Source organism: Antechinus flavipes, chromosome 4, assembly GCF_016432865.1.
Source record: "Antechinus flavipes isolate AdamAnt ecotype Samford, QLD, Australia chromosome 4, AdamAnt_v2, whole genome shotgun sequence".
NCBI lineage: Eukaryota > Metazoa > Chordata > Mammalia > Dasyuromorphia > Dasyuridae > Antechinus > Antechinus flavipes.
Window position 1 is genome coordinate 179,583,869 of NC_067401.1, and position 16,986 is coordinate 179,600,854.

Consider the following 16,986-nt stretch of genomic DNA (forward strand, 5'->3'; position numbering starts at 1 on the left):
AAGGAGAAAGAACCCAACTATATAAAGTTATTATGGAATAAGGAAGGACAAGGTTCATTTTCAAAAAAGGACACTGAAGTTAAAAAAAAAAAAAAAAAAAAAAAAAAGCTTTTCCTATCCCAGAGAGTATAGTTACTTGCCCGGAAAGAATTCATAGAACTCAAAAAAAGACTAAAAATCAAAGGAGAGAGAGATGGAGGGAGATGGGGGATGAGAGGAGAAACAGTACAAGAAAAACAAGATTATGAAAAGAAAGTCAACCAACTAGAAAAGAAGGTCCAGAGGTTTAAGGAGAACACAATTCTTTGAAAATTAGAATTGGACAAGGGGAAGCCAGTGAAGTTATAAGAGATCAAGAAATAATACAATAAAATGTAAAGAATGAAAAAATAGAAGGGAATACAAGGTACTCAGAAATTCAACAAATTTGGAGAACAGATCAAGAAGAGAAAACATAAGAATAACTGGACTACCTGAAAGCTATGACCAAATTCTCCTCCCCCCCAAAAAAAAGTCAAACAAAAAACCCAACCTATGACACAACAATACAAGAAATAATTAAAGAAAATTGTCCTGAAGTGATAGAACAAGAGGCGAAAACAGAAGTAGAAAAAAAATTCACTGATCACTACTTGAAAGAGATCCTACAAAGAAAATATGCAGGGAGCATCGTACTAAATTTCAAAACCACCAATTTAAAGAGTAAATTTTATAAGAATAACCAAAAATAATAATAACAATAATTCAAATATGCTGGAGCTGCAATCAGACTTGCACAGAATTTATCAGTGGCTGCAAAAAAAAAGAGAGAGAGAGAGACTAGATTCTGTAATACTATATGTTGAAAAACAAAAGAACTAGAATTGCTGCCTAAAAATATTATATCCAGCAAAATTATAATATTGACTAAAAAAAAAGACATTCAATAAGCTATCATATTTTCAGGATTTTGTCTCAAACGAATTTGACCTCAATAGAAAATTTAACATATAAGAACCAATGATAAAGACAAATTTTAAGAGACTCAATAAGGACAAGTTGTTTATGTTTTATACTTGGAAATATAAAGAATATATCTAAGATTATCATTAGTAACTAAGTAGTCCAAAAGAATGATTGGGGTAGAGCCAAATAGCTCTAAAAAGCAAAATCATGCAGCAAGAGTAAAAAAAAAAAAAAAAAAAAAAGAGTAATTATGCTATACAAATGAGGTGCCAGAGCAAGAGCCAACACAGAGGAATTAAATGGGGGGAGGAAGACTATTAGTTCTGAAATCCTATTCACATCAGGAACGGATTAAAGAGGGAAGAGTATATGGGTATACACACACACACACACACACACACACACACACACACACACACCCCACACTCACACACCTAGAAGAGTATAACACCCTCCAAAACTATAAAGATTAAGAGGGGGAGAGAATAGGGTTAGCAGGGTTTAGAAGGCTATTTAGAATAAGGGTGGGGAGAAAAGAGGAATTCTTGGGACAAAACAAGGCAAGTTAATGATAGAAATAAAGGAGAAGAGTTAGTAGAGATAGGAAACAAATGATACACACAAACACTAAAATAAGTCTGACAGAAAAAAAAATCAAAAGGATAATTGGAATCAATTTTTTTAAACTGTGAAGGCAGGTGGCCTTACTAGTAACAGATTTCATATTCTATTACAAAGTAGTAATTATCAAAACAATCTAGCACTGGCTAGGAAATAGAGTAGCATATCAGTAAGAAAGATTAGGTACCCAATACACAGCAGTAAATGACCATAACAATCTAGTGTTTATTGATAATTCCAAAGATCTAAGCTTTTAGGGGGAAAACTCACTTTTTCTAAAAAAAAAAAAAAAAAAAAAAAAAAAAAAAAAAAAGAAAAGAAAAGAAAAGAAAACTGGAATGCAGTTTGACAGAAACTAGGTGTAGACTAAAAAGCATACCATATACCAAGATGAGGTCAAAATGGGTACATGATTTAGACATAGAGGGTGATGTTATAAGAAAATTAGAAGATTATAGGAAATTTTACCTTTGAAACATATAAATAATGGAAGAATTTATGATAAAACAAGAGAGGATAACAAGAAGTAAAATGGATGGTTCTAAATATATAAAATTAATTTTTTTTTTGCACAAACAAAACTAATTCAACCAAAATTAGAAAAGTTTCTCTATAAAAGCCTCAGAGTTCTAACATATAGGGAACTGAATCAAATTTATAAAAATTATGAGTCTGATTTTTTAAATGACAGGCAGTTTTCAGAAGAAGAAATCAAAATTATTGGGGAAGATTCTAGGAAGATGGCAGAGTAGGTCTGAAAATTCCAAGCTCTCATGATTTCCCCCACAAACAAAACAAAATTGTGCCCCTTGGGGCAAACATAGACTGGTGAAAAATAAATAAAACTTAAGGCAGAACAGGGGTCCATCAGGGACAACCTAAGAAGACTAAAAGAAAAGACTCCGGCACCATTGTGAAGTATAAACGTATCCAGACTAGTTCTGTAAAAACTGCAGGGGACGCCTGGGGACTAATCAGGTTTATAGATAGCCTCAGTCTCAACCACAGCAACTTTTGCATCCTGGAGAGTTAGGAGGGTCTGAGTCCAGTTACACTGAGACAATCTCTCCTAATAAGGAGCACCTGACCCAGCTATGCTGCAAAGACATAGTCCTGGGTGAGAAGGAACTAACATAACCAGTGAGTGCAGAAGCAGTAGGGCAGGGAAGGTGCTGGCTGTGGGCACTTACAGAAGGGTAGAGTTTGTGATTTTGGGTTCCAAGCCAGAGGGGAGGGCTGAAGTAAAGTTAGAGGCACCATCCCAGCATGTCTCAGGATTAAAAGTATTTACACTAGGAAGTTTTCTATTTTAAAAGAAATGAGCAGGCAAAAAAGAAAATAGGAAATTCATTTTATGATCTGAGAATAGGAAAGTCCATCTTATAAGAAAACCAACAAATTTAGAGAACAGATCAAGAAGAGAAAACATAAACAATTGGACTATCGAAAAGCTATGACCAAAAAAAAGACCACTGACACTCATACAAGAAATAATCAAGAAAATTGTCCTGAAGTGATAGAACAAGAAAGAGACTAGAAGAAATTTACTAATCCCCATCTAAAAGAGATCCTATAAGAAAAATATATAAGAACATCACTGATAAATTTCAAAATCCCCAGATCAAAGATAAAATTTTACAAGAAACAAAAACAAATAAAATAATTCAAATAGGTTGATGCTACAATTAGAATTGCACAGGATTTATCAGTAGCTACAATAAAGACTGAAGGCTCTTTAACAGGGGTCCTCAAACTTTTTAAATAGGGGGCCAGTTCACTGCCTCAGACTGTTGGAGGGCCAGACTATAGTAAAAACAAAAACTTTGTTTTGTGAGCCTTTAAATAAAGAAACTTCATAGCCCTGGGTGAGGGGAATAAACATCCTCAGCTGCCGCATCTGGCCCGTGGGCCATAGTTTGAGGACTCCTGATAGAATATTAAATATTGACAATCAAGAGAACTAGGCTTCTAGCCAAAAATATCACATCTAGCAAAACTAATCATAACATTGAATGAAAAAAAGACATTCAATGAACTTGCAGATTTTCAAGATTTTGTCTCAACCAAACCTGAACACGATAGAAAATTTAACATATACAAGCAAACATCAAAGATTAATTTCAAGGGACCAAACAAGAACAAACTGTTTATGTTTTCTATGTGGAAATAAAAACCATATATCTAAGATTGACATCGGTAACTGGGTAGTTCAAAAGAAAGACTGGAGCAGAGCTAAGTGTGATATGACTCTAAAAAGCAAAACCATCTAGAAAATGGTAAAAATAGTAATTACGCTACATGAATGAGGAGCAAAGGAAGAACTGACATAGAGGCATTAAATAGGGGAGAAGGGCTGGTAGTTGTGAAAATCTACTCCTAAGGGGAATGGGTTAAATAAGAAACAATACATACATATTTTACACACACACACACACACACACACACACACACACACACACACCACACACTATATAAGGATAAGAAATAAGAGATATGCAAAAATGTAATAACAGACATCAGGAGTAATAAATTTTAGGAAAAAATAAGGATAGAAATCAAAATTATCTACAATAATGAAAAAAATGCTCTAAATCAATACTAACTGGAAGAATATACATTAAAACAATTCTGAGATACCACTTCATACCTATTAGATTGGCTAACACGACAGAAAAGGAAAAAGTTAAATACTATCGGGGAGGAGGGAAAAATGAGCATGCTGTAAGCTCTTGGCAGAGTAATGAAAATGTCCAAACATTCCAAAAAGGAACTATGCTCAAAAGAGTATAAAACTGTGTTTATGCTAGGACCAGAAACATCACTACTTAGTTTTGTGTCTCTGAAAGTTCAAAGAAAAGCAAAAAGAAACTACATGTTTAAAAAAAATTCCCCTTAGGAGTAGAGTTGGATAATGTCTGGCACAAAATATTTAATAAGCATTATTTCTTTCTTTCTTAAAAACAAGATCAATTGTTTGTGTGATTAGTCCATAAAAGCTTTAAGTAAGCAGTAAGATTAAAAATTGTCTTAAAGAAGGAAAAAAAGAGAAGACCTAACAGGGGAAGTAGATAAAATTTCTGGAATAATGGAACAATATTGAGGGGAAAAACCCATAAAGATCTAGAAAACAACAGTAGGATTTCAAATGAACAAAAAAGGGAAAAAAAAGTGTGTAGATCAGAATGGTTGGGGGATGGAAGGCTGAGATGTCACAAGTATACCATGTTGATGCAACCTCTTTAAAAGGAATCCAAGAACCATTTCTTCAACATTGAGGTTTGTTTTGAGATTTTTCCAACATTGAACAAACCACACTCATTAATCCAAAATTAGACCATATTATCCACAACTCATGTTTTCCACATCCTAAATTGTCTACAAAAACTGAGAAGTCTATTTTTAAGATGTACAATGAAGGCACATATGTATGCATATCTACCAAGATATACTCATATCCTGGTAAATAAAAGGCAATGTTCAACTAAAGTTTTAAAATTTTTAAATGATAATAGAAGAAGCAGGAGAATAAAATGGAAAATAACACTGGTCAGGGGAAATTTATTCCAATATGAGTTCTTGGGCGTACTTCAGTTCTCTAAGCCTTTGCTTACTCTTTTGTACAGAGAAAGGAATAGATTGAATCTATTATTCTAAACTCTGAGATAAAGATTATATAATAAATAATAATGAAATATGAAAGGTAAAAATAAAAATATATATATTCTAGAAATTTACAAGGAAAAAAACCCTAAAAATATAAAGAATACTGTTTTCACTTATATTAAGAGAACTACTACAAAATAAAGAAATGCCGTTTTCCAGGAAAACAATCGCACTTTAGAGAAGGAAACAATGGAGCATAGGACAGGGAGTAGTGCTGATAATGTTTTAGTTTATAGATATCATAAGTCCTTAGTTACTGCGGGGGAACTGTAAGGACAAAGAAATCCACATCAAATAAGTAAGTTATATAAGTGAACTGTAAGGGATAGCAGTAAGCAAGCTAAATAACTGCTCCATATATGTTCTAGGAGCATACATTTTGTGATGGTGGTGAGAATACAATTCATAGTCTATAGAATCCATCATATCATAAATAAAATGCCACTGAAAAAAACATCAAATGGATATGAAATAATGTATCGGATAACAGTATCCAAAGCAATTTTTAGCATTTTCAAATCATGAATACTTTCTATTCTGCCACAATAAATATTACCAATGAATATTCAAAAAATCCCAGTCCACTATTCCCTCACCTTGTCAGATAGGAGGTAGAGTATTGAAAAATACAGCAAAGTTACTTGCTCCAGTCTCTCCACAAAAAAACAACAACAAAAAAAAAGCAACACTTCCAAACAAATCCAGAGAAAGCACTAGAACAAATACTAACTAAGAAATATTAGAAAAGTCAAAAAGTCATTTTCCTGGCTCATATTGCCATAAGTCACGACAAGGTGAATGATTGCAGCAGAGGAAGAAGTTGTCCAGCAGAGCACAAGGAGGTACTAGATACCTAAATATAAGGACCTAAAGCTGGGTAAGTTGCATAAATAGTTGCCAACTAAAGGTCTATCACAATTATCGTGTAAAAGAACACGGATCCAGAGTAGACCAAAGAGGAGACTTGAACCTAGCAGTAGAATTGTAGGAACAAAAGTAGTGTAGTGGCAGAAATAAAATTTTACTTAATACTAAGTATATACTGTATATATACTAAGCAAAAAGAAAATTCAAAAGGAAACAACTGTGTGACTTCAGCTCCAGGAATGAATGAGAGATCTCAGTTCCAAGATTCCATATTAATCTGAACCCTACACAAAGAATTATCAGGACATTTACTCACATACCAAAAGAAAGCTTAAAGGTCTCTTACTCTGAAGCAGCAGAACTTTCCAATTTTCTGATGGTGACTAACTCACTAGTGAGACTGCAAACATGCAAGCTTAAGCAGACCTGTTTCGCATTACTAAAACACAGGTAAGGAATTGGCAAAACTCAGACCAAAGGAAGAATCAGATTGCCCTGAATCAGACCACTTTGGAAGCACTGAAAACTTGCAAATCTCTAATTGGAGCTGTCCTGGAATAAAATAACAGTTAGCATCCCCAGCAAAGAAGTGATGGAGGAAGTAGTTGAAATCTGAACCTAATTCTCATGTGAACTGGACAAGGGGGGAATAAATAGGTATAAAAGCATGTGCATACATACCCACACCTACACTCACCCACCCCACCCCCACACATACAGAAAATTTTTTTCACTCAATAAGGAAATAAAAAAGAAGGAAGAAGAAAGAGGGAAAGGTAGAGGGACAATAATCAAAGGAGGGATTAATTTAAAACATTTAAAACAAATTCTAAATAAGTATGTACAAAAATATTTATAATTCTTTTTCACATGGCAAAGAACTGGAAATTAAAGGGCTATCCATCAATTTGAAAATGGCTGAACAAGTTATAGTATATAAATGTGAAGAAATAATATTGTGCTGGAGGAAATGATGAACATGGTTTTAGAGAAGCCTGAGAAGACTGGCATAAAGGTATGCAGACTAAAACTGTGCATACCCTTTGACCCAGCAGTGTTACTACGGGGCTTATATCCCAAAGAGATCATAACGAAGAGAAAGGAATCTGAATGTGCATGAATGTTTGTAGCAGCCCTCTTTGTAGTGGCCAGAAACTGGAAACTGAGTGGATGCCCATCAATTGGAGAATGGCTGAATAAATTGTGGTATATGAATATTATGGAATATTATTGTTCAGTAAGAAATGACCAACAGGATGATTTCAGAAAGGCCTGGAGAGACTTACACGAACTGATGCTGAGTGACATGAGCAGGGCCAGGAGATCATTATATACCTCAACAACAATACTATATGATGAACAATTCTGATGGACCTGGCCATTCTCAGCAATGAGATGAACCAAATCAGTTCTAAAGGAGCAATAATGAACTGAACCAGCTATGCCCAGTGAAAGAACTCTGGGAGATGACTAAGAACCATTACATTGAATTCCCAATCCCTATATTTTTGCACACCTGCATTTTTGAGTTCCTTCACAGGCAAATTGTACAGTATTTCAGAGTCCAATTCTTTTTGTACAGCAAAATAACGGTTTGATCATGTATATTTATTGTGTATCTAATTTATATTTTAATATATTTAACATCTACTGGTCATCCTGCCATCTTGGGGAGGGAGTGAGGGGAAAGAGGGAAAAAATTGGAACAAGAGGTTTGGCAATTATCAATGCTGTAAAGTTACCCATACATATAGCCTGTAAATAAAAGGCTATTAAATTTAAAAAAAAAAAAAAAAGATATGAAGACTAAAGTGAGTAGAACCAGAAAAAAAAAAAAATACAATGACAACAATCCTGATAAGATAAACAACTTTGAAAAACTTAGGAACACTGAACAATACAACAACTAATGAGAATTTCACTGGGTCAATAATGATGGGACATAGTACCTGCCAAGAAAGAGACAAAGGAATCAAAGTACACAATGAGATTTTTTTAAAAAACATGGTCAATAAGGGAATTTCTCTCTCTTTTTTTTTTATCATACATGTTTATAAAAGGGTATTTATTTTTCTTTTCATTTGCAATTGAGGGGAGCAGATTGGGAAGGGAATATAGATTTTTACTTATTAAAAAAAAACATTTTGAAGAATAAAACAACCCTCCCTCAAGTACATTCTCCATCATCTCTTATATAATCTTATATATAATATGGTGAAAAAGACTAAGAAAGTAAGCAGTTTTAACAAATTAAGTCACAAACCAATGATTTTATGTTTTATAGTGAAAAATTATAAAAACTTACCTTATATTAAGGAAGCAATTGGATCGGTTACCAACAGCAAAATAGTCAGCTGTAGTCAAAATGTCAATTCCATGAGGAAAAGTACCCTAAAAACAATTCTGTAATTAGTATAAGCATATGAAAGCAGCATTTTCATTGGAGTAAAAGGATCTAGATTAAAATTCAAACTAAATTTCTTATAACTTTTGTGATACTGGAAAAGTCAATTAACCTCCCTTAGTTTCTTCACTGGTGAAGCTAAGAGGATTGGATAATTTTTGAGATGCCTTCCAGCTCTAGATTTATGATGCTATAATTCAACTGTTAAAATTTTTATACATTATTAAATTTAAAATAATTTGAACATGGACTGAACAAGAACAGCAATTTAACTTATAATGAATAAATTTCTTCTTAAGTACTGTGATAACTTTTCAAGAAATTAATTTTTTATGTCCCTCCTAATCGTCTCCTCTTTCTAACTTTCCTATTACTAGCAAGGGCACCACCAACCTCCCAATTATGCCAGCTAACAGGGTAAACAACATTCCTGACTCTTCACTCTCTCACCCACCATATGCAATTAGTTACCAAGATCTGTTGATTGTACCTTTGCTATCTCCCTACTCTGACAAAATGCCCATCCTGGTGTCCCCCTGCCTCAAGTGTATTCACATTATATTCTTGTCATCCACTTGATTATTAATAGATCTTCCTAAAGCAATGATTTGACTGTGTTAATTCTGCTATTCAATAAATTTCCTATCATCTCCAAAACTAAATATAAAATCATATCCTTGACTTTTGGCAAACCACAACAGCATCTTTGCCAATAAAACCCTAAATGGGGTCACAAAAAGTGGAAATGACTAAAGCAAATGAACAACAACATATAATCTGGTCCCTTCCTACTTTTCCAGAATTCTTACACTTCATCTTTCCTATCTATATTCTTTGTAATTCAGTAATACTGCTTACTTTGCATAGGAAATTTATCTTCCAATTCCATGCATTTTTACTGGATATCTCCCATACCTGGAGCTTTCTCCTTTCTTATTTCTATATCTTCTATTCACTGGAACCTTAAATTCATAGTTAAAATAATTTCTATAAGAAGTCTTTCCTAATCCCCACTAATGCTAGTAACTTATTTTTATGATCATCTCCAATATATCTAACATATATTTTGTTTTTGCATAGCTGTTTACATGTTTTCCCTCCCAATTGGATGTGAACTTCTTAAGAACAGGTGGCAATTTCTTTATATTCTGAGCAGTTAGCTCACAGAAGGTAGTAAATAATTGCTTGTTGACTTGAGAGGCAGAAGCTGGTTCAATCAAAAGACATTCATTCCATTCTTATTTAATGTGAGGTACTATGTTAAGTAGTAAAAGCAAAACACAGTCCCTATATTTAAAGAGCTTACACTGTAATTGAAGACACAGCATGTAATTAATTACTATATACAAACAAGATATATTCAGAGGAGATGAGAGATCTTCTGAGAGTATGGAAGGCTAGTAGCTAGAATGGGAGAAGGAATTTGGAAACATCTCCTAATGAAAGTAGGATTGGAAATGAGATAGAAGAAAAACCAGGGAACATAAAAGCCCAGATAAGGAGATGGAATATTTTATATGATGTAAAGAAAGCAGATCAACATAGCTAGGATCCTATGATAAGATAAAAAGTAAGTAAAGACTAAACCAGGTAAGACAAAAACAGAGAAAGAAAATTATAGATCAATCTCCCTAATAAATACTGATGCAAAAATCTTAAATGAAATATTAGCAAAAAGATTATAGAAAATCATCTCCAGGATGATACACCATGACCAAGTAGGATTTATATCAGGAATGCAGGGCTGGTTCAATATTAGGAAAACTATTAACATAATTGACTATATCAATAACCAAATTAACAAAAACCATACAATCATCTCAATAGATGCAGAAAAAGCATTTGATAAAATCCAACAGCCATTTCTATTAAAAACACTTAAGCATATAGGAATAAATGGACTTTTCCTTAAAATAGTCAGAAGCATATATTTAAAAGCATCAATAAGCATCATATGCAATGGGGAAAAACTGGAACCTTTTCCAGTAAGATCTGGAGTGAAGCAAAGTTGCCCACTGTCACCATTATTATTTAATATCGCATTAGAAACACTAGCCTCTGCAATAAGAGTCGAGAAAGATATTAAAAGAATTAGAGTAGGTAATGAGGAAACCAAATTATCACTCCTTGCAGATGATATGATGGTATACTTAGAGAACCCCAGAGATTCTACTAAAAAGCTATTAGAAATAATCCACAACTTTATCAAAGTTGCAGGATACAAAAAAAATCCACATAAATCCTCAGCATTTTTATATATCACCAATAAAATCCAACAACAAGAGATACAAAGACAAATTCCATTTAAAATAACTGTCAATAGCATAAAATATTTGGGAATCTATCTGTCAAAGGCAAGTCAGGAACTATATGAGCAAAACTATAAAACACTTTCCATACAAATAAAGTCAGATTTAAACAATTGGAAAAAATATTAAGTGCTCTTAGATAGACCGAGTGAATATAATAAAGATGACAATACTACCTAAACTAATCTATTTATTTAATGATATACCAATCAGACTCCCAAGAAACTATTTTAATGACCTAGAAAAAATAACAACAAAATTCATACACAAGAATGAAAGGTAAAGAATTTCAAGGGAACTAATGAAAAAAAAAAATCAAATGAAGGAGGTCTAGTTGTACCTGATCTGAAACTATATTATAAAGCAGTGGTCACCAAAACCATTTGGTATTGGCTAAGAAATAGACTAGTCAATCAGTGAAATAGGTTAGGTTCACAGGACAAAATAGTCAATAACTATAGCAATCTAGTGTTTGACAAACCCAAAGACCCCAGCTTTTGGGATAAGAATTCACTATCTGTCAAAAATTTCTGGGAAAATTAGAAATTAGTATGGCAGAAACTACCAATACCCACACATAACACTGTACACCAAGACAAAGTCAAAATGGGTTCATGATCTATACATAAAGAATGAGATTATAAATAAATTAGAAGAACATAGGGTAGTTTACCTCTCAGACCTGTGAAGGAGGAAGGAATTTGTGAACAAAGAAGAACTAGAGATCATTACTGATCACAAAATAAAAAAATTTGATTATATCAACTTAAAAAGGTTTTGTACAAACAAAACTAATACAGACAAGATTAGAAAGGAAGCAATAAATTGGGAAAACATTTTTATAGTCAAAGGTTCTGATAAAGGCCTCATTTCCAAAATAGATAGAGAATTGACTTTAATATATAAGAAATCAAGCCATTCTCCAATGGATAAATGGTCAAAGGATATGAACAATTTTCAGATGAAGAAATTGAAACTATTTCTAATCATATGAAAAGATGCTCCAAATCATTATTGATCAGAGAAATGCACATTAAGACAACTCTGAGATACTACTACACATCTTTCAGATTGGTTAAGATGACAGGAAAAGATAATGATGAATGTTGAAAGGGATATGGTAAAACTGGGACACTGACACACTGGTGTCAGTTGGTGGAATTGTGAATGGATCCAACCATTCTGGAGAGTAATTTGGAACTATGCTCAAAAAGTTATCAAACTGTGCATATCCTTTGATCCAGCAGTGTTACTACTTGGCTTATACCCCCAAGAGATCTTAAAAAAGGGAAAGGGACCCATATGTGCAAAAATGTTTGTGGCGGCCCTTTTTGTAATGGCTAGAAACTGAAAATTGAATGGATGCCCATCAATTGGTGAATGGCTGAATAAACTGTGGTATATGAATGGTATGGAATATTATTGTTCATTAAGAAATGACCAGCAGAATGAATACAGAGAGGCCTGAGGAGACTTACATGAACTGATGCTAAGTGAAATGAGCAGAACTAAGAAATCATCATACGCTTCAACAACAATACTATATGTTGATCAAATCTGATGGAAGTGGATCTCTTCAATAATGAGATGATCCAAATCTGTTCCAATTGTTAAGTAATGAAGAGAACCAGCTACGCCCAACGAAAGAACTATGGGAAATGAATGTGGATCATAACATAGCATTTCCACTCTGTTATTGTTTGCTTGCATTTTTATTTTCCTTCTCAGGTTATTTTTAAATTTTTTCTAAATCCTAAATCTAAATTTTTCTTGTGCAGCAAGATAACTGTATAAATATGTATACATATGTTGTATTTAACGTGAAAAAAAAAAAGAGTAAGTAAAGAGTTAAAAGACAGGAAATGGAGGAAGGAACAGGTTAGGAAGAGCTTTAAATGCCAAAGGATTTTATATCTGGTCCTGGAGGTAAGATGGAATGACTAGAATTTACTGAGTAAGGAGGTTACATGGTCAGACAAAATTTTTAGGAAAATCATTTTGGTAGCTACAGTAGAAAGAGAATTGAGCTAGGCAAATCAATTAGAAATCTGCTGCAATAGTGCCAGCAGGAGGAGATATGGACCTACTAAGTTGGTAACTATATAAGTGAAGTGAATGTATACGAGATGTTGCAAAGATATAAATAACAATTTTTGCATTTACTTTTTCTGCCTTTCTACATTTGATTATGAGGTTTTTATGCCTTGATACACAGTAAATTGTTGTATGGGTATCATATACTACTGGAAAAAAGTATATTCCTTTCTATTCCCCATTCAGTTTTTTCCAGAAATCTATCATATCTAAGTTTTCTATTAACCTCCCTAATTTCTTTCTTCTTTATTTTGACATTAATTTATCTAATTCTGAGAGGAGAAGATTGAAGTCCCCCATTATTATAGTTTTGTTGTCTATTTCAGGGGTCGTCAAACTACGGCCCGCGGGCCAGATGTGGCAGCTGAGGATGTTTATCCCCCCTCACCCAAGGCTATGAAGTTTCTTTATTTAAAGGCCCACAAAACAAAGTTTTTGTTTTTACTATAGTCCGGCCCTCCAACAGTCTGAGGGACAGTGAACTGGCCCCCTATTTAAAAAGTTTGAGGACCCCTGGTCTATTTCTTCCTGTCATTGGCTTAACTTCTCTAAGAATGTGAATGTTGTACCACTTGGTGTTTATGTTTAGTAACAATACCACTTTATGATACTCTTTTGTAAAGGGCTGAAACTCTGAGTTGACGCACTGAGGTCGGACAACTGATCACTTAAAGCTAACTACTGATTGGACAATACTCTCTTAGCATATGCTTGGAAAATGGCCCTTCCCACTATTCTGTGGGGGTTCAACCTTTTGGTATATATAGAGAATTGTGGGAAGGATTAGAGGATGAAGACAAGTCAGGGTTATTTTGGCAGTAGAGGAAGAGAAGGAAGGTCCTGCATCCATCCTGTTCACTTCTACCCCTAAAGAACAAGAATAAAGACCAAAGACTTTTGCTTATCCTGACTTGGGCTGATTCTAAGGCATGCAGGATGCTAACTCAGTCTTCACACCCTTTAACAGAGGATAGCTTCCTTTCTTATCTCTTTTAATTAGATTTATTTTTGCTTTTGCTTTGTCTGAGATCAGAATTGCTATCCCTCCTTCAGCTGAAGTATATGTTATGCTTCAGCCTTCTATTATTCTGTGTGTATCTCTCTGTTTAAAATGTGTTTCTTATAAACAACATTATTGTAGGAGTTTGTATTTTTTTAATCCATTCTGTTATCCATTTTCATTTTATGGGAGAGTTCATCCTGTTCACATTTATAATTATGAATACCAGCTATGTAGTTCTCTTCATACTTTTTTTCTCTCTTGTACATACTTTTTTTCTCTTTCTACTGTATCCCTACTTTTTAATGTTTTTTTTTTCTGACCAAACCCTTCACAATATGCCTCCCTGCTCTTATCCCTTTCTCTTTGTGTTTCTGCCCTCTCTACTATGCAGTCCCTCCCTTTTCTTTCCCTTTTTTCCTCCTATTTCCCTATAGAGAAAGATCAATTTCTATACCCATCTGAGTATATATATTATGTCCTTAAGTTTCAGACGATGGCCACCTCTCACTTTTTGTGAGATCTGTTTCTGGAGGTAATCAATGAATTTTATCAATAACTATTTTGCCCTCTGGTTCTAGTATATCAGAGCAGTTTTCCTTGATGAATGCTATACAGGCTCTTTTTTTTTTTTTTGGTCATGGATTTCAGATAATCTATTAGTTTAATTTATTAATTAACTATTTTCTAGTTACCTGTTTTTCCAATGAAGTATTTTATATTTTTTTCCTGTTTTTCATTCTTTTTAGTTTTTTTGACTGATTCTTGATATCTCATACAGTCATTAACATCCATTTGTGAGGTTCTAGTATTTAATGTATAATTTTATTTTCATTTAGCTTTTGCACCTCTTTTTCCATTAGGTTAAGTCTATTTTCAAGGGTTATTTTCTTCAATAGATTTTTTGTTTGTTTGTTTTTGGGCAATTTTTAAGGAATTGTTTTCTTCAGCCAATTTTTGTCCTTCCTTTTCCCAACCTGTTGACTCTTTCTTGCATATTTTTCATTTCTTTTCCCATTTTTTTCTTCTACTTCTCTTATTTGACTTTTAAAATCCTTTATGAGCTCTTCCAAGATGGCTCTTCGGGATCTAGACCAATTCATGTCCCCCTTTAAGCTTTCACATATAGACATTTTGTCCTCTTCTGAATTGGTATTTCAGTTTTCCCTGTTCCCATAGTAGTTTCCTGTGCTCAAGGTTCTTTTCTGTTTCTTACTCATTTTCTTTCTTTTTTTCCCCCTATTTCATAACTTTTAAAACAAACTCTGTTCCTGGGATACAGGGCTTTGTTCCAAGCTTCTTGTGCAGCTTTGAGCCTTGGCTTTGAGCAGAGTGGCCCCTTATGTTTGGTATCTTCCATATAAAGCTAGGGATAGCATAACCTAGTCCATCTGTTGTTGCTTAGTTTCCTGAACTGGCAATTTGCCTTCTGCATTGAGACTGGAAGTTCTCCTACTGATCTGTTCTGCTACTGTTCTATTGAAGGTCTCTATTGCTGATCTGCTGTGATTAAGCCTCTCCACTGGTATTCCCACGTACTGTCTGAGCTAGGCTGAGCATTCCCCTTTCACTCTAGGGAGAATGACATTTCTTGAAGTTCTTCTGACCTATCTTGAACTGGAAAATTGTTTCATTCTACCTCTTTGTAGACACTTGTTCTAAACTCTGTTCAGAGGTTTGGTTTCTCAAGCAACTTCTTGGTTTCACTTGACCATTCTGGGTTCTCCCATCAGTTGTGGAGTAAAAATAGAGAGTTGAAGAAGTGTATATAAATATATGTATCTATGTATGTCCAAACATATATGTAAATGTTCAAGATATATTTGAGAAATAATGCCTTTATCAGAGAAGCTCACTATAAATTTTTTCCCAGATTTCTGCTTTCCATCTAATTTTGGCTGCATTGATTTTGTTTGATCTACCCTTTTAAAATTTAATAAAATCATAATTAATAGTTTTCCAATTATTTAGTTCTAACTTTATGTAAAAAAGGAAATTTGGAAATTGTAAGGTATGCTCCCAAGTATGTTATGTTATCTACAGATATTTTAAATGGAATTTTTCTTTCTATCTTCCAGCAGAACTTTGACAATCTATAGAAAAATACTAATGATTTATGTGAGTTTATTTTATATCTTGCAACTTTGCTAAAGTTGTTCACTATTTCAAGAGTTCTTTTAATTGATACTCTAGAATTCTCCAAGTATACCATCATATCATATGTAAAGAGAAAGTTTTGTTTCCTCAATGCCCGACTAATTCCTTCAAGTGTTTCTTTTTTTTTTCTTATTGCTATGAATTACATTTCAAATACAATGTTGAATAACAGTGTGGATAACAGGCATCCTTGCTTCACCTCAATCTTACTAGGAAGGCTTCTAGTTTATCCCAATTACAGATACATCCCAAATACAGATAATACTTGTGGATGGTTCTAGACAAATATTACTTTTGAATAAAAATTCCATTTGTTCCATTGTTCTCTAGTGTTTTTAATGGAAATGGGTATTGTACTTTCTCAAAAGCTTTTTCTTCCTCTACTCAGATAACCCTATTATTTCTGTTGATTTTGTTATTGATATAGTCAATTATAACAATAGTTTCCCTAATATTGAACCAGCCTTTCATTCCTGGTAAAAAAAATCACACCTTGTATAAATCTTGTGTTATAATTGTAGTAATCTCCTTGTTAGTATTTTATTTAAAATCTTTGAGTCAATTTCCTTCAAGAAATTGGTCTATAGTTTTCTTTCTTTGTTTTTGTTCTTTCTGATTGAGGTATTACCACCATTAGCTCATAAAAGGAATTTGGTAGGAATTTCTCTGCCTATTTTCCCAAAAAGTTTATATAGCATTGGAATTAATTGTTCATTAAATGTATGGTAGAATTCAGTTGTGAATGCATCTGGCCCTGGGAATATTTTCTTAGGGAGTTCATTGATGGCTTATTCAATTTTTTTTCCTCTCAGATGGGGTTATTTTAGTATTTTATTTCCTCCTCCATTAATCTGAAAATTTATGTTTTTGTAAATATCATCAATTTTGCTTAGACTGTCAGATTTATTGGCATGTAACTGGGCAAA

General features: G+C 33.5%; 1 protein-coding gene across 1 annotated transcript in view; it reads right to left on the reverse strand.

Moving 5' to 3' along the window:
• TBCD (tubulin folding cofactor D) overlaps window positions 1-16,986 on the reverse strand; it is a 430,774-nt gene that overhangs the window by 205,474 nt on the left and 208,314 nt on the right. The window contains 1 exon segment of the mRNA XM_051995656.1: window positions 8,402-8,487. Within this exon segment, the coding sequence (XP_051851616.1) occupies window positions 8,402-8,487 (86 nt within the window).